The sequence below is a fragment of the Ambystoma mexicanum genome, chromosome 9 (genome assembly GCF_040938575.1).
Source record: "Ambystoma mexicanum isolate Mex_15411 chromosome 9, UKY_AmexF1_1, whole genome shotgun sequence".
Lineage (NCBI taxonomy): Eukaryota > Metazoa > Chordata > Amphibia > Caudata > Ambystomatidae > Ambystoma > Ambystoma mexicanum.
The window spans coordinates 1,044,626,737-1,044,652,280 of NC_090931.1; the positions used below are offsets into that span (position 1 = coordinate 1,044,626,737).

The 25,544-nt window shown below is 48.4% G+C and overlaps 1 protein-coding gene across 2 annotated transcripts in view; it reads right to left on the reverse strand.

The window, feature by feature from the left end:
* The window catches only part of GCA (grancalcin), a 295,328-nt gene that overhangs the window by 212,543 nt on the left and 57,241 nt on the right, over nt 1–25,544 (reverse strand). Inside the window, exon 3 of one of the 2 annotated variants that reach the window (XM_069616319.1) lies at nt 14,021–14,149. The exons of the other annotated variant lie outside the window; for it this stretch is intronic. Coding sequence (XP_069472420.1) covers nt 14,021–14,149 — 129 coding nt within the window. The remainder of the gene's footprint in view (nt 1–14,020; nt 14,150–25,544) is intronic. 2 annotated transcript variants of the gene reach the window in all.

Here is a 25,544-nt window from a genome sequence, read left to right on the forward strand (position 1 = left end):
ACACAGGGGCGATGAGGATCATCCTGCATCAACGCAGTTTGATTTGATTGATGACTCGCAGAAGGAGGGGCGATGGGGAGGGGACATGTACTGGAACAGCCACAGGCCTCTCGGCAACGTGTCCCCCATGCTCCTGGAACCTGCTGGTGCATCTCTGGCATTTGGATTCGTTTTGCCGTCGCTAACCGCAAACTGATCAATCTGGTGTCTGCCCCATTTGAGGAAGAGGCTGTCCACTTGATCCTGTCGAAGTTGCCACTCGTGGCAAGAGCGCAGCTCCCTGCTGAGGGAGTCGGCAATGGTGTTCTTGACCCCCGCCAGGTGAAAAGGAATTAGAAACATCTCTTGGGTGATGGCCTTGTGCCACAAGTCCTGAGCCTCTCTGGAGAGCGCTGGGGATCTGGAACCCCCTTGCTTCCTGATGTAAACAGCGTGGTGGTATTATCCATGAAGACCCTCACTACTTTGCCCTTGAGGGACGAAAGGAACGACTTGCTCGCAACTCCAAGACATTGATGTGGAGATCCCTCTCCTCCGGTAGCCACAGGCCTCTGGCATGGAGACGTCTGGTGTGGGTTCCCCAGCCCTCCAGGGAAGCATTCGTGGTGACAGTCTCCCGGTGTGCTGGGCTCTGGAAATCAGTGTCCTCCAGCGATGTTGGAGCGCACACCCCACCACCTTACTGCTCGACCGAACTCCTAGTCAAGAACAATCTTGTCTGCAAAGCTTCCGGACACCTGGCTCCACTGAGCATCCAGGAATTCCTGAAGGGCTTGCATCCGCAAACTGTAGAGTCGGATCAGGTAATACAGAGTAGGGACTTGAGGGTCCTTCAGTACCAACAGCCGATTCACCTTCCGAGGGGACCACCTGGCCCCCAAGAATAGCACGTTTTGCGATGGTATCAAGCAGGATTTCGGATAATTGACTGAGAACCCCAGATCCGTCAGCAGCCAGACGGTCCTGTGTGTGTTTGACGGCTACTTCCCTGGACCTGGTGCGGATGAGCCAGTCGTCAATGTACACCTGTATCCCTTGTAGACGCAGATGGGCCGCGACTGGAGCCTGGCACTTCGTGAACAACCTGGGCGCCGACTTCAATCCGAAGGGAAGGGCTTTGAACCGGTAGTGCCTTCCCTGTACCACGAAGGACAAGAAGCATCAAAAGTATGCGTCCTCCAGATCCAGCGATAAGAAGTTCCTTCCTCCAGTTGGCAGAGCATGTGCTGCAATTCAGTTGGTGGAGCTCTTTCCCAGCTTACTGACGAAGCCCGCCAGCCGGCCTCCCACCAGGGTGCATGGGTGGGGGAACGTTTCAATCTTGCTTCAGGGCATGCATGCCACCTTGGGAGCGACGACAACGTCGGCCACCTCCACCGAAAGCCTTGAGTGATCCCTGTAGGCCTCTTGGGTAGTGGACCGGGAGGGTTAATGTTAAGGACCACACTCCGTCGAACCTCTTCGACGATCTGCCCGATTTTCCATCGCAGGCACGAAAGCATGGACAATGCTGCTGAAGAGTGCCCAGGGCACGGGTCATCTCCGTGTCTGTTTTAATGGCCTGAAACAATTGGTCAATGGCTTTCCCAAAGAGGTTGCGCCTGTAGGGCATGTCCAGCACCCTCGTCTGGCCCTCTTGATGAGAATAGGTGGCCTTCAACCAGCCACGACGATGGAGGCAGACACTGTTCCCTACTGTTGGAACCCAGTTTCCGCGATGTCTAGGGCCACAGTGATGGCATAGTCCGATGCCACCTCGCCCTCCTGGAGGATCTCAAGCGCCTTGACTTGCTTGTCGCAGGATAGAAATTCCAGCATCGGGGCCATCTTCTACCACAGCTCCCTGTTGTAGCTGGCCAGGGTCGTAAGTGCATTTGCTGCCTTGACGGTCATCGCTGCAGACTTTATTTATAGCGCGCGCCAGGCCCGAATGTATCAGGACGCGAAGACAAGAATACTTTTAGTACATCACTTTACTACCCGTGGCATCCAACTTCTTCCCCTCGCTGTCCGGAGAGGATAGATTAGAAGACTTCTTCCTTGCTGCTGCCGAGACCAGAGTCTCTGGGGAGGGCTGGGACCGTAGGCACTTGTGTGCGGACACCGGCACCCGGCACTTCTTCTCCAGCCTATCCCTCTTCACCAGGGCTGAGGCTGGGTTTCTCATCAGCGCCAGGCTCTCATACCAAACATCGTCCAGGAGAGGTAGCACCAGAATGGTCTTCCCTTTGGCCTCACGTAGTTGATAAAGGAAACCTTCCTTCTTGGTCACTTCTGGCGTCAGCTGGAGAGCTCCGACGCACAGGCGACTATGGCGTGGAATTACCCACTACGCCTGGAGAAGCCCTCGGCGGCTGAGAAACGCCACAGTCGTCCGTAGTCACGTCTGTCCCCGTATTTCATAGGGAGGGGGTGGGGGCATGTGCAGCAGTTGATGAGGCAGCCTAGGGTGCCGCTTCCTCCTCTTTACCGGCAGCGGGCCCAGTGGTGCCGTCGGCATCCTCTTATGGATCTTTGACACCAGGGTGTGGAGAGTTGAAAGGATGTCCAGTCTCACGTCCCTAGAGGTGGGGGGTGTTGGCGGTCGGGGAGGTTTATTTAGGCTTGCTGGGCCCAGTGCCCACGTCCTCCAGGACCGTCTGAACAGACACCAGGTCCTCCTCATCCCAGGAAGAAATATCCATGCCCTGGAGCGAGTTTGAAGCCTCCATTCCCACCGCACACCCTTTTTTGCATCATGAGGGGTCGGTCTCTGGCTTAGGGATGGCATCCTCTTCTCTGGCGTTTTCCCCACCATCTTGGCCGAGGCCTCCCGCCTCGGGGTCACTCTGGGCGCCACTGGGGTCTCTGGACCGGGTCAGCCACTATCGAGAGGGCGACTGCCACCAGCTTGATCGTCGAAGATGACTTCGCCTGGTCGCCCTGGGTATTTAGGGGCAGGTCTGACAGCTTTCCCTGCGCCTTGGTCTTCTCCCGCAGCATCCCTGGGTTAGCAGATTATCTTCAAGGAGGAGCTGAAGTAATGACTGGAGATGGAGGCAGATGGCGAAGATGAACACGCCCGGCCTCCGTGGGAACCGCTTGCACAGCGATGCCAACGGAAATTGACTTACGGTGCTTGGTCTGGTCTTGGGCCCACACAGATGGCACGCCCTCAAAGGACTTGGAAGCCTGCTCCTCGGACAGGCTGGTCCTGCAGGAGGCATGCCCCTGCTTGCCGCACAGGGTAGAAACCTTGGCGCCGCCAACCTAGTGTGACGATCCTTGACCGTGTGCTTGAAGAACCCAAGGCAGATTTGACAATCCACTTCCCTGTGGTCCGGATGGAGACAGAGGCACTGGGAGTGTTGGTTCTCCACAAACACTTTCCTCAATCTGCAGCTGGAGCAGAGCTTGAAGAGGGATCCTCCCTCGTTCTTCTCTTCCAACATGGTCCGGCGTGCGTTGTCGGCCTGATGGCCTTCTGGAATCCTCAATGACTCTCGACGATTCTTGCCCTTGAGGGGCATTGAAAGACTCTGACAAGCAGATCCCCGCTTGTCGGTCAAAGGAACGAAAGATCACACAAGCTCTATTTGACAACAATAGGAACTTTTTAATCAAAAAAGCGTGAAAACCTAGTAAAGGTCAGAGCAAAACACGAGAACTCCCAACACTTGAACGTGCAGTAAAAATCTGAAGATGGGAGCAGGGGCTTATGGAGAGGGCAGTCACTGGCTGGGGGCAGTATGACCCAGAGCTCAGTTATTGGTTTATAGGAGAAGTGAAACTTCAAGTGAAGTTCAAGTGAAACTTTTTTCTTCACCAAGGATTATTCATGAGCATGTGAATCCATGCCGGACCCCATGCAGGAGAATGACAATGCATTACTTACCGTAAAAGAATTTGATGGTTTTATCGGCTTAGATTCACATGCTGTGCATAGGTCCGACATCCAGTGGTCACTGCGGAGTATTGCATTTTGTTTTTCGTAGTCGAAAAGGGGACGTCGACAAGTGACGTGCGTTGTACCCACAATCCCTCACGCGTCGAGGTCCCTCTGTTTGTATTTTTTCTGCCCTGAGGGAGCCTTCTATACGCGAGTGAGTACAGAAAAGAGAGAGATGTAGAAAGATGTCTATGTTCCTTCCATCCGAGCGGGGAGGAAGGGTGGGCGCATGTGAATCTAAGCAGATACAACCATCAGAAATGCTTTTACGGTAAGTAATGCATTGTCTTCTGATGTTTGTTAATCTGCTTAGAATCACATGCTGTGCATAGACTAGCGAGCAGTACCCGGAGTTGGCAGTGGGTTATGAGAAGGAACAGTAGAGAAAAGATGTCTTAATACTGCCTGTCCCACCTGGGAGTCAGATCTAGAGTGTGCATCTAGACAGTAGTGTTTTGTAAAGGTGTGCACAGAACTCCAGGTAGCCGCTTTGCAGATGGACTCAAGGGGAACATTTGCAATGAATGCTATGGATGCCCCAGTGCCTCGAGTAGAATGTGCTCTTGGCTTGAAGGCTAGTTCTCTCTTAGCAAGAGAGAAACAGAGTGATGCATTGAACAATCCATCTAGATATAGTGGACTTTGAGACTGCATCTCCTTCTCTTCCTGCTGCCACCGAGACAAAGAACTGATTAGTCTCTCAGTGGCCTGGTTCTTTCCATGTAGAACATGACAGCTCTGCGTACATCCAGTGTATGCAGACTTTTTTCTCCCAAGTTGGAAGGGTTTTGAAAGAACGTTGGTAGTTCCATTGACTGGTTTACATGGAATATCGAGATGAATTTCGGTGCAAACCTTGGGTGTGTGCGTAGAACCACCTTATCCTTGTGAACTGTTACGAAGGGGTCTATAACAGAAAGAGCCTGTAGTTCACTTACTCTCCTAATGGAGGTGATAGCTATTAGAAAAGCAGTCTTAAGAGTGAGGTCCTTAAGAGTTGCCTTGTGCATGGGTTCAAATGGCGAGCCCATGAATCTGGTAAGTACCACATTTAAGTCCCATCCGGGAGCTGGGTTAGCTATCGGAGGGTGTATTCTCTTTACACCCCCTCCATGAAGGCCTTGATAACTGGGATCTTCCACCACGACACTAAGTTGGGAAGTGGTGTATGCAGAAAGTGCCGCCAGGTGGACTTTAATGGAATTGAACACTAGACCTGAATCCAATAAATGGGTCAGGTACAGAACAATTTGTGTGGGAGAGCAGTCAACCGGGTTGATGCTCTTTCCTCTACACCAGATGACAAATCTTCTCCACTTGCTAGAATAGCAGTGGCGAGTATTAGGTTTTCTGGCTTCCCTGAGGATGTCCATACATCTCTGCGGGAGTTTTAGATGTCCAAATTCTAAGTTCATGGTCTGAGGGCATGGATGCAGTGTCCTGCCCTTGTCCTGTGACAGCATGTTGTGCGGGCAGGGAAGTTTCACTGGGGGAGATAGGGACATCTCCATCAAGTGAGCGAACCATGGCTGTCGGGCCCACATAAGGGCCACTAGTATCATGGCGACTTGTTCCTGGTGCATCTTGTGCACAACTTTGTTGAGAAGGGGAGTCGGGGGGGGGGGGGGGGGGGGGGGGGGGGGAGCGTAAACAAATTTCCCTGACCATTGAATCGACAGACCGTTCCCCTTGGACTGGTTCTGGGGGTACCTGGAGGCGTAACTTTGGCATTGTGAGTTCTCCAGAGTTGCGAACAGGTCTATTTCGGGGAATCCCCATTGCGTGAAGACGTCTAAGACGATGTCCTCGTGCAATCGCCATTCGTACTCTTCGGGCAGGGGGAAGTCTCTGCTGAGTTCGTCTGCTAGCAGATTGAGTTCCCCTGGTACGTGTTTTGACAGTAGGAATATGTTTCTGAGAGCCCACTTCCATATATTCTGGGACAGCTTGGACAGTCCTGGAGAGTGGGTGCCCCCCCCCCCTGCTTGTTGATGTAGTACATGGCTGTGGTGCTGTCTGTAAGGATCATCACTGTCTTCCCTTGTAGGTGTTCTTGGAAGGCTTTTAGTGCGTTGAACACCGCCAGTAGCTCCAGTAGGTTTATGTGCTTGGATGCTACGCTCGGAGTCCACACTCCGTGAGCAGTCTGATGGGATAGGCAAGCCTCCCATCCTGTGAGGGATGTGTCCGTGGTTAGAGTGGCCTCCACCGCGGGTGTGGCAAAAGGTTTCCCTATTATCAGGTTTTCCTTTGTTCACCACCGTAGCGAGAGAACCAAGGCCTGCGAGACCACCACTAGATCGTCCCATTGTCCGCTGGCCTGACACCACTGGCTGTTGAGCCACTCTTGCATTGGGCGCATGCGCAGGCGCGCGTGAGGTACCAAATAACTACACAACGCCATCATTCCTAGCAAGCACATCGCTTTGCGCACCGTCACCTCTCGACCTGCCACATATTGGGGGATCTGAAACAGCACGTTTAGGACCCCCTCGTTGGAGGGGAAGACGAGGCCGTCCTTTGTTCGAATTAGAGCCCTTAGGAATTGTTTGACTTGGGTGGGGTCTAAGCTGGACTTCTTCTTGTTGATTGAGAAGCCCAGCTGGAACAAAAGGTCTACAGTCTTTTGGGTATTTGAGAAGCAGGTCTCGTAAGAGTCCCCTGTTATGAGCCAGTCGTCGAGGTAAGGGTATACTGGGATGGATAACCTGGGCAGGTGGGCCGCTGCCACTGCCAGTACCTTCGTGAGTACCCTTGGAGCAGATGCTATGCCGAAGGGTAGCACTCTAAACTGGTAGTGTTTGCCCTCTATCATGAACCCGAGGTATTTTCTGTGCGCTGGCAACATTAAAATATGAAAGTATGCATCTTTCATGTCCAGTGTCGCCATGTAATCTCCCTGTGATAGCAGTGGGATCACCTCCTGTAAGGTCACCATACGAAACTTTTGGGGTTTGACAAACTTGTTCGCTGGGCGCAGATCTAATACAGGGCGCATGGTTAGATCCTTTTTGGGTTCAAGAAGTACACTGAATAAATACCTTCCGTTACCTGAGAGAGGCATGACCTCTATGGCTCCTTTTTCCAGCAGTTGGTCCACTTCTTGGAGAAGGATGGCGAGGTGTTCTGGTGTCATGCGGCGTCCCCTCGGGGGTCTGTAAGTTGGGGAACTGTTGAACTCTACAGTAGCCGCGAGCTACAGTGGAAAGTACCCAGCGGTCTGATGTTATTCCCTCCCATGCTGGAAGAAAACCGGCCCTCCGACCGGTGTTGCATGGGAGGGGACGCGAATCTTCACGTCACTTGGTGGTGTTGGTGGCTTGGGAGCCTCTGGGGGTGGACCCCCGGCCTCTCCCTTTGCCACGGCATTGACCCCTCTGATTGTACTGGCCACTATTTCCTTGGTAGTTGCTGGCAGAATACTGTTAGTTTTGTTGCTGGCGTTGGCCAAGAAAAAAGCGCTCATTACCAAATCCCCGCCTGTTAGGGGGTTTTGAAGTTTGGTCTAAGGTCTTTATTGTGCCAAATTCTTTCTTCGCGTTCTCCAGCGCGTCATCAACTGCTTTCCCAAAGAGGTTGGACTCCTCTATGGGCTTATTAATAAGGGACGCTTGCATTTCTGCCTTAAACCCGGAATTGCGAAGCCAGACATGACGCTTCAGCAAAATTCCTTGTACCAAAGTGCGGCCAGCCGTCTCTGCTGCATCGAGGGTATTCTTGACGATGCTTTGGTTGACCAGAGAGCCCTCGTTAACTGTAGCCAGCAAACAAGTTCTTAAGGGTTCGGGAGCTTCTTCAATGTCCTGTTTAAGCTTTTCCCATTGAGCATCAGCGTAGCTTGCCAATAGTGTGTTATTATTGGCAATTCTGGTAGAGAATGCTGCAGAGGTGGTGATTCTCTTGGCTAGGGCATAAAGTTTCTCCCCCTCTTTATCTGGGGGTGCCTCACTGGTAGATAGTGGGACTCCGGCCCTTTTCCTGGTGTTGGTCACGACCAGGGAGTCCGGGATTGAGTGACCCTTAATATATAATGGGTCTGATTGAGAGGGAGAGAACAGTTTCTCAATCCTCGGATTGACCCCTCTCACCAGTGGACAGAGAAGGGGTAATGCGTCTCTTAACTGAGGCGAGGATGGGGATAGTTTGGCTAGTGGAGGGTTTTTCTTTGATAATCCTCTCCACAAAAAAAAAAAATCCCCAGTTTCAATTTCAAAATGTGCTGCTGCCTTCTTCAGCAGTGCATTGAAGGTGGGTTGATCATCAACAGGCGAAGGGTTCCCGACTGGTGTAGTTTCAGTAGACCTGATGACTATACTGCTACTGTCTGTAGACCTAGCTGGTGACTGCCAGGGATTTGGGTCGCCCTCGCCTGTGTCCTCCTGGAATCCCTCCTCACCTAGGTTAGTGTCCTCGTGAAAACCTTCCTCTTCTTGTTGGTCTTCAACATAGGTGAACTCATCTTCCTCCTGGAAGAGGGTGTCTTCCTCAGTGAGGTCGTAAGAGTATATGTCCTCCTGTATGGGGTTATAAAAACTTCTGGTATTTAGCCCTTGGACTCTCCGGGGGTGCCTCCCTTGGTCTCTTGGGTGCCCTGTCTTCTGGGATGGACATGAACCTGTCTAGTTTATCCATACAGGTCTGGAACCTTTCAAAGGTCCACTGAGGTCGGCCAGGACGGTCTGGGAATGAAAAAGGAGTTTCTTCCTCCTGTAGTTGTCTGGTTCTGTCCCATAACGTCGAAGCAAGTGAGCCTTCGCCTTCCGAGTAGCCTTCTCGCTGGCTAGGGCCTTCCGTCGGCGTCGGGAACTGGCCTGATCCGTTTTCCGGCGCTTTCGGCATATCTTTGGCCTTGTGCACGGTTTTCGGCGTCTCACTCGCCGTACGTCTCCGGCCATCCTTAGATGCTATGCGCGAGGCTTTCGGCGATCATTCTCTCTTCCGAGGGATCGGTCGCCGTCGCGCTATGTAACGTGCGAGTCCTTGCTCGTCGAGTCTTTGCTGGCAACGGGAGCGCTCTTACGATGCGCGTCGCCGGAGGTTTTGGTGTTAGCGCCCTTATTTTTAGAATGCCCAGTCACCTGTCGGAGGCGGTGGCAGGGTGGGCCCGGCGCCCCCGTTGGCGCTATGGCTGCCTTCGTCTTCGACGAATGTGTGCCGGGGGGGGTATGTGCTTTGGTGTTTTTCCGTGTGCGTCCTTGTCGCCGGGGTGTTCATCCCCATAAACTGGGCGTGAGCCGGGCTTGTCAGGGCTGGGGACGGACGAGGAGCGTGAACGCTCCTTTGAGAGGTCTACAACCTCCGTTACGGGTGCCGTGTAGTCACTGTCCTCGTCACATTCGGCGGCGGGCGAGGAGTCAGGCCTAGACATGGCGTAGGCCGCCCACCTTTTGACCCTGCGTCTTTTAGAGTTTTGGGCTTTAGTAATTTACAGGCCGCACAGCCGTCCTCCTGGTGATCGAGGGGTAAGCAACGGTTGCACCGTTTGTGCTTATCCTTCCAGGTATATTTACCCTTGCAAAGCGGGCAAAACCTAAATGGCGTCCTCTCCATAGCTGAGGGCAAGAAGTGTGACTACGACCTCGAAAGAGAGGGAGGGGAAAGAGAAAGGCATTCTTAAAGAGAAAGAAAGACGACACAACCCCACTCTCCCTACTGTGTATGGCCGGCGAGGCCAGGCCACGTGTTCAGCAGCGCCGAAGGATCCCCTCCGCCCGTCCTTCCGTCGAAGATCTTGCTCGGCGGAGAAACAGCTCTGCGTCGAGGGAGGGATCTATGTTATTGATATTAATAACAAACGACCAAAGGTCGAAGAAACTATTTGGCAATGTCTCTCGAGGAGCTCCGTATAAAGGCGACCAGTAGCTGGGTGGAAAAAAACAATCTGAGGGACCTCGACGCGTGAGGGATTGTGGGTAGAACGCACGTCACTATAGGGATAGTGTTACAGACACGCCTTGCCGACGTCCCCCTTTCGACTACGAAAAACAAAATGCAATACTCCGCAGTGACCACTGGATGTCGGACTTATGCACAGCATGTGATTCTAAGCAGATTAACAAACATCAGAAATATGGTTACTCTAAAGTGTGTTTTACATTTCCAATGCATCAAGTACTTACCTGTGTTGTACTGGTTATTGAATCTAATGCTTTCCCATATCTCCCAAGGGTGAATGTATGTACACGTTTTATAGTGTTGGTGGGACAATATTGTACTAAAAGGTTTGAATTGCTTAGTGTGCATTTTAAAAGGCCTAATAAATAATTGTATTTTTGTACTTGCCCGTCTAACTGAATTACACGGTGCTGCTCTGTGTAAACGCAATGTAGCCCAAGACCTATGGCCGCCCCTTTGAGACTAAGCCTTCTGCTCTGCTACCTACCTGCATTGGATTTGGCTAAAAGGTCTCCCAAAATCTCCCCACGCACAACAAACTCAGTAGGTGGGGGGGAGTAGCCATTATCTCTAAAGCCCATCTCAAAATAAGAAACAGCCCTATTGAGAGCCCAGTCGGCTAAGAAGTCCTGCTAGCTAAACTAGCTACAGACCACAAAACCACTATAAACATAATAACCATTTACAGAGCACCCAACACCATATCTCAACCAGAATTAGACATACCACTATTGTTAACGCGACTTATTAAACCAAACACAAAATGCCTAGTCCTAGGGGACCTGAATCTAGGATTTAACGACCCAAGACCACAAAGCAGATGCACTACACAGTGCACTTAAAGACATGGCTTTCACGCAACTTGTGAACGCCCCTACCCATACAAAAGGGAGGTCACTAGACTGGATACTACATCTTAACACTATAGTATCCATAGACTCCATCACCCCGGTACCCTGGTCAGACCATCATTGCATAAACTTCACTATCCTGTGCAAAAAAACAGACTTACCGAAAACGGTTGTTGAAGAATCCTATGTAAGAAGGAACATCCGCAAATTCACAGCAGAAAACATCAACCCCCTATTAGCCAATGCCCTCAATAACAATATCATTACTGCCAAAGAACCTTGTACCCTGGAAGACCATTACCATAACTGTCTTACCAGTACAATTGACGTCCTAGCACCCTGCGTTAACAAAACCAAACGTAAAGACAAAAAGTCCTCCTTTTGGTTCAACGAGGAATTAGTCTCTCTTAGATGGATCAAAAGATCGTTTGAACACCGCCTAAAGAAAAACCACACCCCAGAAGCTCTGCAAGAATTCCACTCTGCAAACAAAACCTATAAATCAGCCATCATCGCCCATAACGCATATGCCTTCAATACTAGAATTAGTAATGCGGCCTCTGATAGCAAAGAGCTATTTACCATACTCAAGGAGCTGGAGAATCCAATCCCCATAATTAACCCAGTCAAACCAAGTAAATAATGGTGCACCACCATCTAAGATGCCTTGGCCACTAAAATTAAACTATTACAAAACAAAATTATCTCCAAAAGAAACCTCTTGTCCGACAAACACTCCACGGCCAACCAGATCTCCACGATTATAGAAAATACCGCCCCCCTCTTTAACTTCACACCAGTCTCTCATGATACAGTACTTTATACTATAGCCAAACTTAAAGCGTCCAACTGCAAAGGAGATAACTTTCCACCACACCTAATTAAACTCTGTGCCCCCACTCTCACGCCTATAATCACTAACTTTGTAAATGCCTGCTTCACAAATCAGGTCTCAGTCAGCAGTAAAGCGGCTTGGGTTACCCCTCTACTAAAAAAGCCCACACTAGACCCACTAGTGCCCACCATCTACCGGCCCATAACAACTGTCCCATTCTTACTTAAAATCATTGATAAAATAGCCTACAACCAACTACAAACTCACCTAGAACAAAATAACCTGCTAGGAGCCAGACAATCAGGCTTTAGGCCTAATCACAGTACTGAGACAGCCCTCCTGGATCTTAAAATCCAAATAGACTCTTAGAGATTCAGGCAAACTAGCCACACTACTGCTACTGGACCTATCAGCAGCATTCGACTTGGTAGATCATGACAAACTATGCAACACTCTAAAAAAAGATTTTAATCTTTCCAACAACGCCACACACTGATCAAATCCTCTCACTGACCGTACATCCAGACTTGCCATTGGAAACTTTGCAGCGGACCCCATAATAGTACCCATTGGAGTCCCCCAGGGATCCTGCCTCTCCCCCACCCTCTATAGTGCATATACTAAACTTTTATTCTCAGCCTTAGACGATATGGGTGTCATTTACACCAAGTTTGCAGATGACACACAGATCCTCATCCCTATTACAGGCGACTACACCCAAGACACCCTCACCATTAATAAAGTTTACTCCATAACCCAAAACTGGATGGCCCTGAACAGTCTCAGCCTAAATGATGAGAAAAGGGAGGTCCTCATTGTGGGCTCCCAAAAAAGAATAAGCACCCTCCACCCGGACTACTCATTAATGTCGACGGTACCCCGGATCCCAGTACTTAAACAAGTCAAAACGTTAGGTGTCTACATTGACGCCAACCTGTCCATGCATAAACAAATAGCAGCCCTTTCCTCGTCCACAGCAAAACTTATTGCACTCAGTTGCCAATTTCTCACCCCTGTAAATTGCATCACCCTGGCTAGAGCCCTAATCCTAACAAAACTAGATTACTGTAACGTCCTCTTCCTAGGAACTTCCAAAACCAATTTAAACAAAATCCAATTACTACAGAATAAAGCCCTCAGAGAGGCTTTAGGGATAAAGAAATCTGAACATATATCCAGCACTACAAAAGAAAACCACTGGCTGCCAATTGAAGCAAGGATCATATTCAAAACCCTTAGTATCGTCTACAAATGTACCACCAACATAGCGCCCAGCTACCTCAACAAATCCATTAAAAAAAATGTCATGTAGGTCGCCGAGATCTAATAATCTGGCCCTCTTAGAAGTTCCTCAATACAAATACAGCAGAGCAGGAGGAAGTAGTTTCAAAGTTCTAGCCCCTTCGCACTGGAATGCACTACCTCTGAGTATCAAAAACGAGGATTCCATACGAAAATTCAAAAAAGCATTGAAAACCTGGTTATTCAATAAATATTTACCGCTCAAGCCCTACCCTCCCATGACCAACTACACTGCTTAGGACAGCCGCTGTACTGCAAATAAGGCTGAAACAAAATGGGAAAGGCTAACTGACCAATTGGAATCTGGTATATGACTACGTGATATCTTGTAACCTATGTATAAAGAAAAATGTATTATTTGTATTGTAACTGCAACATTGTATAATGAGTTTAACTCTCCTGTATCTTTCGCCGTGATACCCTAGGGTCTGGGCAAGTAACAAATGTAAAAATCCTCCCCCCACACCAGGACCGATTTTGAAAACCCATCTTAACAGATGCATGCATAGACACCCTCCTGCCTCTCCCCTCTACCCTCTCCCCTCCCCCCACCCAAGTCCAAGGTCTCAGGCTCCGGATATTTTACATCTGGTAAGATAGTGACCCAAGACAGGGTTGTAGATCCTCCAGAGTAGAAACAATTCCATAAAAAGGCAATTGCCAGTGTTCATTCACATTACAAATGAACACACATTTAAAAAAAATAAAAAAATAAAAATGTAAATGTAACTTCTTGGGGCACAGGTAAAGTTTTGAAGTTACAACCCAACCTACTGGCCTGCCATAAAAAGTCACTCACCAGCTGAATTCTACACATACACAGCACACCATTAGCTAAGTGCACATTTTGGGCCTGCTTGGGGTTTTAACACAAGAAAGCTTAATCAAGACATGGACTACATTTATGGCCTAGAAACGGTACCAAAGGCACACCTCATTGATGGACCACCCCCCCACAAACAAGCATAGGGGTTTGCTAGTGACACTCTTGTTCAGAGAAGCCTTGCTTAGCATTTCTCTGTTGGGACTGCCCTCATGCGGAGAACAGGCCGATATTCAAAAGGTTATTTCCCCATGTGTCAAGGTGCAGTGGACGAAGCATGATTGTAGCCCCTCCAGAGTTGGCATGATCCTATAAAACAGGCTAACCATTTTTTTTCTCAGTTTAGGAAGGCATGCATATTCTTATTTGTCAAGCTGAAAAAGTACCTCAACATTGGAGTGGGCATATCCCAGAGGGTCACTGCTTTGGAACTTCAACGGGTGTCCATGTTGCCACTGTGGCTTTACGTCCCTCTTCAACTGGAACATCTGATTGTACGGAGGCTTTTGTGCCTGCTGTAAAAACGGTTTTTGAGCAAAGTATTAGTTGACCAGAAAGGTGCTGTGAGGTCTTCAGGCGAGGCTGAAAGAACTCATGGACCTTCCCTTCGGTTTGCCTTCTAAAAACATACTACACTGCAGGGAATCAATGATTCTTTAGAGAAAGGGAAACGCAAGGTAGTTCGCCGGTGGTCAACGTTCAAGGTAGTTAACCTGAGCCAGGACCAGTAACTCATTAAGAAGCTACAGCAATTTCCCTTGTAATTACAATAGAGTTATGTAGCTTTTGCAGAGCATGGTCAGCATTTTTGGTCTCCTTCCCCAATCAATATCCAATTGCACCTATTCACACATTTTCATAGCTTCATGTAAATAACCAGGATTTCTTCATTTATCCACTCATTCTCAAAGCTTCACCTCAGACCATGAATACCTGGTTACCCAAAACGTACAATACTCCCTTCTCTGTGTACATAGAGAAAGGTTTACACGTTTCATGTTATGTTATTTGGCATTTATATAGTGCTCTATACATCATTGGTATGACCTCAAAGCGCTGGTAGGTTGAACGCCCTCAGGGACCATAGTCCAGGTCAGTGGAGAGAATAAGGTGTCGTAGGGTGCACCAGATGTGTGCAGCTGGTGTAATTGCCTGATGGTGGCTGCATTTTAGCATTTAGGTGTTGGGTTATTGATATCAGTTGAATGTGTGCAGTCTGGTGGGTGGACACCAAGACTGGGTTTTGGCTGCGTTAGGCATGCTAGACGCTTATGTGTGCAGCTAGGCCTGTTTGGGATTGGATATAGCTGTTTATTCGAATGAGGAGGAGTTTATGGGGTAATGTTCGTATGTGAGCAGCTAAACCGAATTTGACCGAGGGGTATAGCTGTACTCTGAGTGATGGTGAAGAGTAGAGAGTAAGCATATTGATATGGGGGTGAGTTTGGGTCGAGTTATGATCTAAGACATAGGTAAGTAACATTTACAATTCTATCCAAGTGTGTCACATGCTACGATTCACAATTCCGTCTGTGTGGCACTTGCTGTCACTCATAGCCTGAGTCACATCTTGATAGGTTAATGTTCACAATTCCATCTAGGTTTGGCACGTGCTATCATTCACAATTCTATCTAGATCAATACAAAACACACACAATGCAAGGTGTATATATAGTTGGGAACCCCACTATACAATCCTTAGTAGAGGTCATCCTCAATTTTTAAGCTGAACCCTTTACAATTTCCCTTAGACTTTTAAAGGATGTGTGCTCAGTCCGCTACCATAATGCAAGAAGCTTTGAGCACTTGCACGCTCTGAATGTCACAAGGCCTAGTAGAACCATTATTTTGTTTCTTTTTATACATTGTCAATGTTTATGTTTATGTCTACTGCTCCCTTGTTCCCTTTTGCCTTGTGGAATGCCTTGTGGCACTTTGATACACTGTCCTGTTGTAGAAGGGCCTTTTAAATAACCAATAAATTAAAATCAGTAATCTGCATACTGCTGATCTTTGTTAGACTAATCATAAGAGTCCCCACCCCAAAAGGCCTCCTCTAACCTTACATCTCAGTTCATGTGCTGTAACACAGTCAAGGTACTACCGGACCTGGCCGAAGCACTGTTACGCGCCCATCCCTCACTTCGGACCACAGACAGACACTTACCCATAGAGCTCTTTGCTTCCTGGCTAAAGGACTCACTCATTCCTCTAACCCGTTCCGGAAAGGACCTACCCAGAAATGGTTCATCCCCACCTGGAGACTCTAAAAACCCATAACCTTTCCAATGAGCACGGAGAGCTTCAAGAACTACGCAAAATAGTCGCCCGCCACCACAGATACAAATCAGAGATCCAAAAGGACAAAAAAAAGTCTATTATAGTAAAAGGATCCTGAACTGTTGCAGCAGCAAAGATATCCACAGCATAATCACAGAATTCCTGAACCCGCCCAGCACCACAGTTCCTTCACTCTGCGACTCCCTGTCTGAGCATTTCCACGAAACAGCCCAATGATGGCCACCCTCCATGCCAAACTCTCCAACCTGTCTGGCCCCCTGCCCCCCACCCAAAAGAACCCTCATTCTACTTTTTCAAACCTATCTAGAGGATAGAGTTTGTGAAACTACTATCAGCTGACCTTCCGCCCCCCCCCCCACCTCTCCCAATTTTCCCACCTCAACCCTTGTCCCGCCCCTCTCCCACCTTCACTTGTGCAGGAGAATTGTGAGGTCCATTCTTAATGAGTCCATCACCTCTGGCAACTTCCCAGAACCCTAAAAAAAAAATTAAAAAAAATATGTGCACATGTAAAAAGAAAAAGTGACCCTCTACTACCAATTATAGGGCCATTTATCTGGGCAAAGCTCATCGACAGCACTGCATACTCACGACTCAATGGTTTTGTGGAGTGAAACAATCTCCTAGACCTCACGCAGTCAGGGTTCCGTGCATGCCATGGGACAGAATCTAAACTAATCTCCATCTGGGATGACCTCGAAGACAGTGCAGACTGATGTATGCGCAGCACTTGTTCTCCTTGACCCCTCAACAGCGTTTGACACCACGGACCACAATCTTCCTTGACGGAGTCCACTCCCTACGAATCAGATTCGGTGCTCATCTGGATTGGCTCATTCCTCAACAAAAGACAGCAAATCCCTCCTCCCCCACCCGAAAGGCACCTGCCTCGCACCCCTTCTCTTCAACCTTTACTTGACACCTCTGCCCAAGATCATCCGCTCACACAACCTCACGTGCTACACCTATACAGAAGACAAATCTTGAGAATCCCAAAATCGACCTCAGACACTCGCCCTGACCTAGCAGCATGTCTCACTGACATGGACCGCTGGATGACGACTAACCACATCATCCTCCTACACCCAGGTAAAACAGATCATGGTATGCAGCAAATCTGCCCTATTCCCCCTCTGCCCCCCTCCCAACCAAAAACCTTGGCTGCATAGTGGACTGGAACCCTGCTCTGTCTGACCACATCAACAATTAATCCAAATCCAGTAATTTCCACCTCAGGCTTCTGAAACACATCTTCCCTTACTTCACCTACCCCAATAGGCTGGCTGCAATAATGTCCAGACTTTATTATGAGAACTTCCTCTATCTGGGTGCACCGGCCTACCAACTAAACAACAAAGAGTCCAAAACTCAGCTGCCAGACTGCTACTCGCATTGGGACGAAGGAACCACATCTCACCCGCTGTCCACGCCCTACACTGGCTCACAATTGGACATAGAGCAACCTGCAAAAGCCTGTGCATTACTCACTGAGCAGTGCACAAAGCAGGCCCCAAATACCTACAAGACAAAATTATGCCAAACCACCCAACGCGAACCCAAAGGTCAGCACAGTGGTTCCCGCTTCCAATTCAGCCAGGATCAGAGGGTCTGCCTACTCAACCCTGGCGCCAACTATGTGGAACTCACTGACTCTGTGCATTGCACACAGCCAAGAATACATGGCTTTCCAGAAGGCACTCAAAACCTGGTTTCCTCAAAACTCAAGGGACCGCCCTGAACACCCGACTTACCACCACATCCAAGAAATGTCTGTATAACACTTCAATAAGGGCCCTCAGTAGTTTCTCCGGCCAGGAGGCATCTACCTCAAGCTATCCTGAGCCAGTGCCCTAGGTGTGAAACCCGAATCTTAGGAACACATGTACCTACCCCTTGACTGAGTTGAATCACTGCCTCCCTCCACCCAGCATGCACTAGGTTCTGATGCAAAGATATATCCTTCTCCAATTATCTGGATCAACTGTGCTAGACTCAAAACACAAGCACTAATAGAACTTATGTAACAATGCAATAGCTGAGCTTGATCATTATTCGATCCAGATATGCACTACGCTAACAGACCAGGAGATGCCCTTCCTTGCAGAGGTTACCCATCTAGAAATCTTCATACCAAGGGATATCTTTGCTAATCCTATCTATGTGGGAATGTATCTAACAGAACTACAGACCAAGGCCCTCTACAACACCTATAATGAAAAATTATATCGCATCCCAACAGAAAACAAAATAAGCAATAACAAACCCAACAAGACAAGGAAGCCAGAGCCTAATAGCCGAACCCCAAGGGAGATACAATCTCTTGTGCAGGCCCTGGAAACTCCTCAGGAACAAGGTCTGCCTCAAATTCACACCCCAACAGCAATATTTTAACTCTTCCCTCTGCACCAACAAATGATAGAATGCAGCTATTGATTATTTGTGTAGCGCCTATACACAATGTCTTTCAAAGCGCTTCAAGGAGGGAGGGAACATGGGAGAATACAGTTACATTCTTAAAGGTCCTTGAAACAATTAAAGAATGTGAGAATAACTAAATGACTATCATAATAGATATAACAGATAGTACAAGTGCGTGAAAAAACATTAAGGGAGAAAAAAAAAATATAACAAAAAAGGACTAAACAGCAGTAGCAGTACTATGCCGGACAGCAATTGTTGCAGTGCAAGAGTGACACGAGGAGGGGGAGGAGCGGAAGAGGGGGGCAGGGGTGAAGGGAAGAGGAGAATTACAAAACAAGTGACTATCTTAAGGGTCAGCATCTGATCAAGGTAGTACTGGGGGAGGGGGAGAGGACAGGAGGGCAAAGGGGACAGACAAGCTCATATCATGGAAAGGGGACAGTGATAGGAGTAAGTGCATAGGTCATAGAAAAGGGAGGTGGAGGAGGAGGAGGATAACTTCAGAGGGCAGGCGGCTACAAATGACTATGCCTGACGGCAATTGGGGTAGTGCCGACAATAAACAGGAACAAGGGGTGGGAGAGGAAGAGGCTAGGATAGGGCAAGCTGGTAACTAACAAGCAGCTACAATTACTATGCCAGACGGCAATTGGGGTAGTGCCAGAGTTTTCCAGGGGGAGGGAGAAGAAGGTAGGAGGTAGAGATTGGGTGAGGGAGGGGGAGGCTGGAGGGAGGGGATAAAGAGGAGGGGAAAGGCCCAGGATTGGTAGAGAGCACACTGGTTAACAGGGGCAAAGGGGGGGGGCATACTGGTGGACACAGGGGAAGGGGGGGCACATAGATTGACACGGGGCCATGGGGGAGGCCACATAGTTTGTTCGGCCTAGCTGCACACAAATCTCCAACACCGCCATGCATCAACAATCCAAGTCCACTGGCCTTGCTGCACACATTCTACTGGTGTCACACAATCACCGCACCACGCCTAGCAGTAGAATGCAGCCACAAGACTTAATCCGCCCTGGCTGTACATTCAACCCACAGCGCTTAAATCACTAACAAGAACCTGCATGACTGACAGGCTTACTGCACAAGTAAATTCGGATTTAAAATTGACTAAACATTGTGTCGCTTTTTTACACTAGAGATCAAAAGTGATAACAGCTGCCCCAAATGTAAAATGATTTTGTTTGTCAGACAATGCAACTGCAGATGACATCATGGACTCAGCAAAACTAAAAAGGGTAATATGACATGTAGTAGACACCATGAAAACGGTAAGTTAGCCAAAAGCTCCCCTTTACATCAATACACAAAAATCAACAATTTGGGCAAGGTGGAAAGTCAAACCCAAGATAGTAGATCAAAGGGAGAGAACTTGCGGAATTCTAGAACCAGCACAATGGAAGAAAAAAGTCAGGGAGTGAGGTGGGAAACTTTGAAATTGGTTTTGACGACTGTCAGATTAAAAAGATGTGCGTAATTCTGCAAGTTAGCAGTCGGCCTTTTCTTTTTTGTAAAGAATAAAAGACAAAAACGATGCAAAACAGTTTCAGCAGACTGCAGAACCCTGAAAGGCAGGCCCTTCAATATAGTCCTAACGCACCTCTCTCAGATCCGCCAGGCAGTCTGAGACAATGAAACCTCAGCAGTGTGAAGTATATATTCCAGAAACACATTTTAGGAGTTAGAATGTAACAGCTTTTAATGACAATTGCTGAAAAAAATCTTCATCATTAGCTGTTGCACCAGCGTTGAAAAGGCTGGTGCATAGGTAGTGTAGGGTTTGGCCATGGAATACCATGAAATACCATGAAATACCATGAAATCCCACCAGCCCGGCTCAACGGTAAGCATGGTTTTCTGCAACCATTACCTGCAAAATCAAATACCCCTTTCACAAAGCAAACCAGTTTTCAGTACTGACAAACAGTGCAAGTGAAGTGGGCACACGCACACAAAAAAAATGAATTGCCCCTTCAAGGTGATTCAAGAACATTAGGAAAAACCTTCAGGGTGTGAAAGAATCTGCGTGCCAGTCACACATAAAACGGTTCCCGGTCTTAAAATCGTGGCAAAAATGGAGGGGGGACAAGTTCCATCGCTACTTTTTCTAGTAGCGATTGCACTTCTGCTTTCGACCATCTGCTGATGCGCTCTGGATCCCTTTGTTGCTCTTCCACTATGTCCCACTGGTCCCCATTGCAACTGGCCATGAGGGAGGTATTTGTGGGCGATTCTAGTATGAAAAGCTGCAGAAGTTGCCACTTTCATATATATGGGTTGTGATCAAGCGGCAAGGAAGCCACGAAACGCGTCAACGCCAGGTTTATGAGCTACACTATGGGAGCTTCATATTTGATGAACTTTAATTTTCCTTTTTTTGCTATTGTCATGATTCTAAATAAATGCTAAATAATGGAAGAATGTTAACGAATTAAGCTGGATCCTGATGATTATTTCCAACCACGGAGAGTGCTGCTCATCTGAATGACGAGTGTGAAGAGGGGATACGACAATGCGTTACTTACCGTAAAAGCATTTCTGATGGTTGTATCTGCTTAGATTCACATGCTGTGCATAGTCCGACATCCAGTGGTCACTGCGGAGTATTGCATTTTGTTTTTCGTAGTCGAAAAGGGGACGTCGACAAGGCCTGTCTGTAACACTATCCCTATAGTGACGTGCGGTGTACCCACAATCGCTCACGCGTCGAGGTCCCTCTGTTTGTATTTTTTCTGCCCTGAGGGAAGCCTTCTAGACGTGAGTCAGTACAGAAAAGAGATAATAAAAAGATGTCTATGTTCCTTCCATCCGAGCGGGAAGGAAAGGTGGGCGCATGTGAATCTAAGCAGATACAACCATCAGAAATGCTTTTACGGTAAGTAATGCATTGTCTTCTGATGTTTGTTAATCTGCTTAGAATCACATGCTGTGCATAGACTAGCGAGCAGTACCCGGAGTTGGAGGTGGGTTGTGAGAAGGAACAGTAGAGAAAAGATATATTCATACTGCTTGTCCCGCCTGGGAATCAGATCTAGAGTGGGCATCTAGACAGTAGTGTTTTGTAAAGGTGTCTACAGAACTCCAGGTTGCCGCTTTGCAAATGGACTCAAGGGGAACATTTGCAGTGAATGCTATGGATGCCCCAGTGCCTCGAGTAGAGTGTGCTCTTGGCTTGAAGGGTAGTTCTCTCTTAGCAAGAGTGTAACAGAGTGATGCATTGACCAATCCATCTAGATATAGTGGACTTTGAGACTGCATCTCCTTCTCTTCCTGCTGCCACCGAGACAAAGAACGGATTAGTCTTTCTCAGTGGTCTAGTTCTTTCCATATAAAACATGACAGCTCTGCGCACATCAAGTGTATGCAGGATTTTTTCTCCCAAATTTGAAGGGTTTTGAAAGAACGTTGGTAGTTCTATAGACTGGTTGACATGGAATTTCGAGATGAATTTCGGCGCAAACCTTGGGTGTGTGCGTAGAACCACCTTATCTTTATGAACCGTTACAAAGGGGTCTAGAACAGAAAGAGCCTGTAGTTCACTTAACACTCCTAATGGAGGTGATAGCTATTAGGAAGGCGGTCTTAAGAGTGAGGTCTTTAAGAGTTGCCTTGTGCATGGGTTCAAATGGTGAGCCCATGAGCCTGTAAGTACCACATTTAGGTCCCAGCCGGGAGCAGTGTTTGCTATCAGAGGATGCATTCTCTTTACCCCCTCCATAAAGGCTTTAATAACTGGGACTTTCCACCATGACACTAAGTTGGGAAGTGGTGTATGCAGAAAGTGCCGCTAGATGGACTTTAATAGAATTGAATACTAGACCGGAGTCCAGTAAATGGGTCAGGTACAGAAACAATTTGCGTGGGAGAGCAGTCAACAGGGTTGATGTTTCTTCCTCTACACCAGATGACAAATCTCTTCCATTTGCTAGAATAACAGTGACGAGTGTTAGGCTTTCTAGCCTCCCTGAGGATGTCCATGCATCTCTGCAGGAGTTGTAAATGTCCAAATTCTATGATCTCAGGAGCCAGGCTGCTAAGTTCATGGTCTGAGGGCATGGATGCAGTGTCCTGTGACAGCATGTTGAACGGGCAGGGAAGTTTCACTGGAGGAGATAGAGACATCTCCATCAGGTGAGCAAACCATGGCTGCCGGGCCCACATAGGGGCCACTAGTATCATGGTCACTTGTTCCTGGTGCATCTTGTGCACAATCTTGTTGAGAAGGGGAGTCGGGAGGAAAAGCGTAAACAAATTTCCCTGACCATGGAATCGATAGACCGTTCCCCTTGGATTGGTTCTGGGGGTACCTGGAGGCGTAATCTAGGCATTGCGAGTTCTCCAGGGTTGCAAACAGGTCTATTTCTGGGAATCTCCATTGTGTGAAAACGTCGAAGACGATGTCTTCGTGTAAACACCATTCGTACTCTGAGGGCAGAGGGAAGTCTCCGCTTAGTTCGTCTGCTACCGATGGAGTTCCCCTGGTATATGTTGTGACAGTAGGAACATGTGTTTGAGAGCCCACTTCCAGATGTTCTGGGAAAGCTTGGACAGTCCTGGTGAGTCAGTACCCCTTGTTTGTGGAGGTAGTACATGGCTGTGGTACTGTCCGTGAGGGCCATCACCGTTTACCCTTGTAGGTGTGCCTGGAAGGCTTTTAGTGCCTTAAACACAGCAAGTAGCTCCAGTAAGTTTGTGTGCTTGGAAGCTACGCTCGGAGTCCAAATTCTGTGAGCAGTCTGATGGGATAGGTGAGCCCCCCCCCCATCCTGTGAGGGATGAGTCTGTGCTTAGAGTGGCTTGCACTGCGGGGGTGGCGAATGGTTTCCCTATTACCAGGTTTTCCTTCGACCACCACCGTAGCGAGAGAACCACGGCCTGCGAGACCACCACTAGATCGTCCCATTGTCCGCTGGCCTGACAGCACTGGCTGTTGAGCCACTCTTGCATTGGGCGCAGGCGCGCGTGGGGTACCAAATAAATACAGGACGCCATCATTCCTAGCAATCGCATTGCTTTGCGTACCGTCACCTCTCGACCTGCTACATTGAGGGATCTGAAACAGCATGTTTTGGACCCTCTCGTTGGAGGGGAAGAGGAGGCCGTCCTTTGTTCGAATTAGAGCCCCTAGGAATTGTTTGACTTGGCTGGGGTCTAGGCTGGACTTCTTCTCGTTGATGGAGAAGCTCAGTTGGAACAAAAGGTCTACAGTCTTTTGGGTATTTGAGAAGCATGTTTCATAAGAATCCCCCGTTATGAGCCAATCATCGAGGTAAGGGTATACTGGGATAGACAACCTGCGCAGATGGGCCGCTGCCACTGCCAGTACTTTCGTGAATACCCTCGGTGCTGATGCTATCCCGAAGGGTAGCACTCTGAACTGGTAGTGTTTGCCCTCTATCATGAACCTGAGGTATTTTCTGTGCGCTGGCAATATTAAAATATGAAAGTATGCATCTTTCATGTCCAGTGTTGTCATGTAATTTCCTTGTGATAGCAAGGGGATCACTTCCTGTAAGGTCACCATACAAAACCTTTGAGGTTTGACAAATTTGTTCGCTGGGCGCAGATCTAATACAGGGCGCATGGTCAAGTCCTTTTTGGGTACAAGGAAGTACACTGAATAAATACCTTCCGTTACCCGAGATAGAGGCACGACCTCTATAGCTCCTTTTTCCAGTAGCGGGTCCACTTCTTGTAGAAGGATGGCGAGGTGTTCTGGTGTCATGCGTCGTCCCCTTGGGGGTCTGTACGTTGGGGAACTGTTGCATTCTATACAGTAGCCGCGGGCTATGGTTGATAGTACCCAGCGGTCTGAAGTTATTCCCTCCCATGCTGGAAGAAAGGATGTTAACCGGCCCCCGACTGGCAATGCATGGGAGGGGACCCGGATCTTCGAGTCATTTGGTGTTGGTGGCTTGGGAACCTCTAGGGGTAGAACCCCGACCTCTCCCTTTGCCACGGCGTTGTCCTCTCTGGTTGTATTGGCCACTGGTGTCTTGGTTAGAGGACCAGTTGTTTGCAGAGTATTGCTGCTGCCGATTTTGCTGCTGGCGTTGGCCTCGAAAAAAGCGCCTATTGCCATAGCCCCGTTTGCTAGGAGGCCTAGAAATCTGGTCTAGGGTTTTGATGGTTTCAAACTCTTTCTTTACCGTTTCTAGTGCCTCATCAACCGCCTTTCCAAAGAGGTTGGCATCTGCTATAGGCTTGTTGATTAGAGATGCTTGTGTTTCAGGTTTAAACCCCGAATTACACAGCCAGACATGGCGTTTGAGGAGTATTCCTTGGACTAGGGAACGGCCAGCCGTTTCTGCAGCATCCAGAGTGTTTTTCACGATGCTTTGGTTGACTAGGGTCCCTTCAGTAATCGTGGCCAGAAGGCGTGTACGTAGGGGTTCTGGTACCTCCTTGGCGTCCTTTCGTAGCTTGCATTTTTATTTATTTGTATTTTATTTATTTGTATCGCGCGCCTTGCCCAGAGGCTTGCGGGCGCATGTTTAGGGGAAGTTACAGGTTACAGAAGTGAAGTTATGGGTTACAGAGGGGGTGATACAGTATACAATTACAGGTGATAGTAACAGTGATAGTAAAAACAATGTAGCAGTACCTGGTTACAGGACAAGGTACAAGCTGTATGCAGTTACAAGTTACAGGATATATTTACAAGTCAGTTTACGTTACAACAGAATCGCCAGGGTGGCGAACCTATACACGTTAGGCAAATATGAGTGCAGGAGTCACAAGGTGCAGTCAGCCGTGCAGAAAACAGCACTAGCAGCAGATGGATGCAGGCTGAGTTATCTTGTTCCAGTAACCAAAGTTTAGTTTTGGCTTTGAAGGTGTGGCAGTGCGGAATGTTCCTTAGGGCATTGGGAAGTGAGTTCCAGAGCTTGGCAGCAAGGACCGGGAAACTCGACCCTCCAGCAGAGCGTAGTTTGAAGCTGGGGATGTCCAGTGTGTGAACCTGTGCGGATCTCAGTGGTCTGGTGGCTGTGTGTTGAGAGAAGTGTGATACTAGGTAGGCAGGAGCTGCGTTGTTCTGTGCCTTGTGGGTAAGCACAAGTGATTTGAGTGAAATGCGGTGAGAGATGGGTAACCACTGAATGTTGCGTCTAGTAGTGGAGATGAGATTCCGTCAAGGTATGTTGAGTGCTGCCCTTATGGCATTGTTTTGAGCGATAAAAA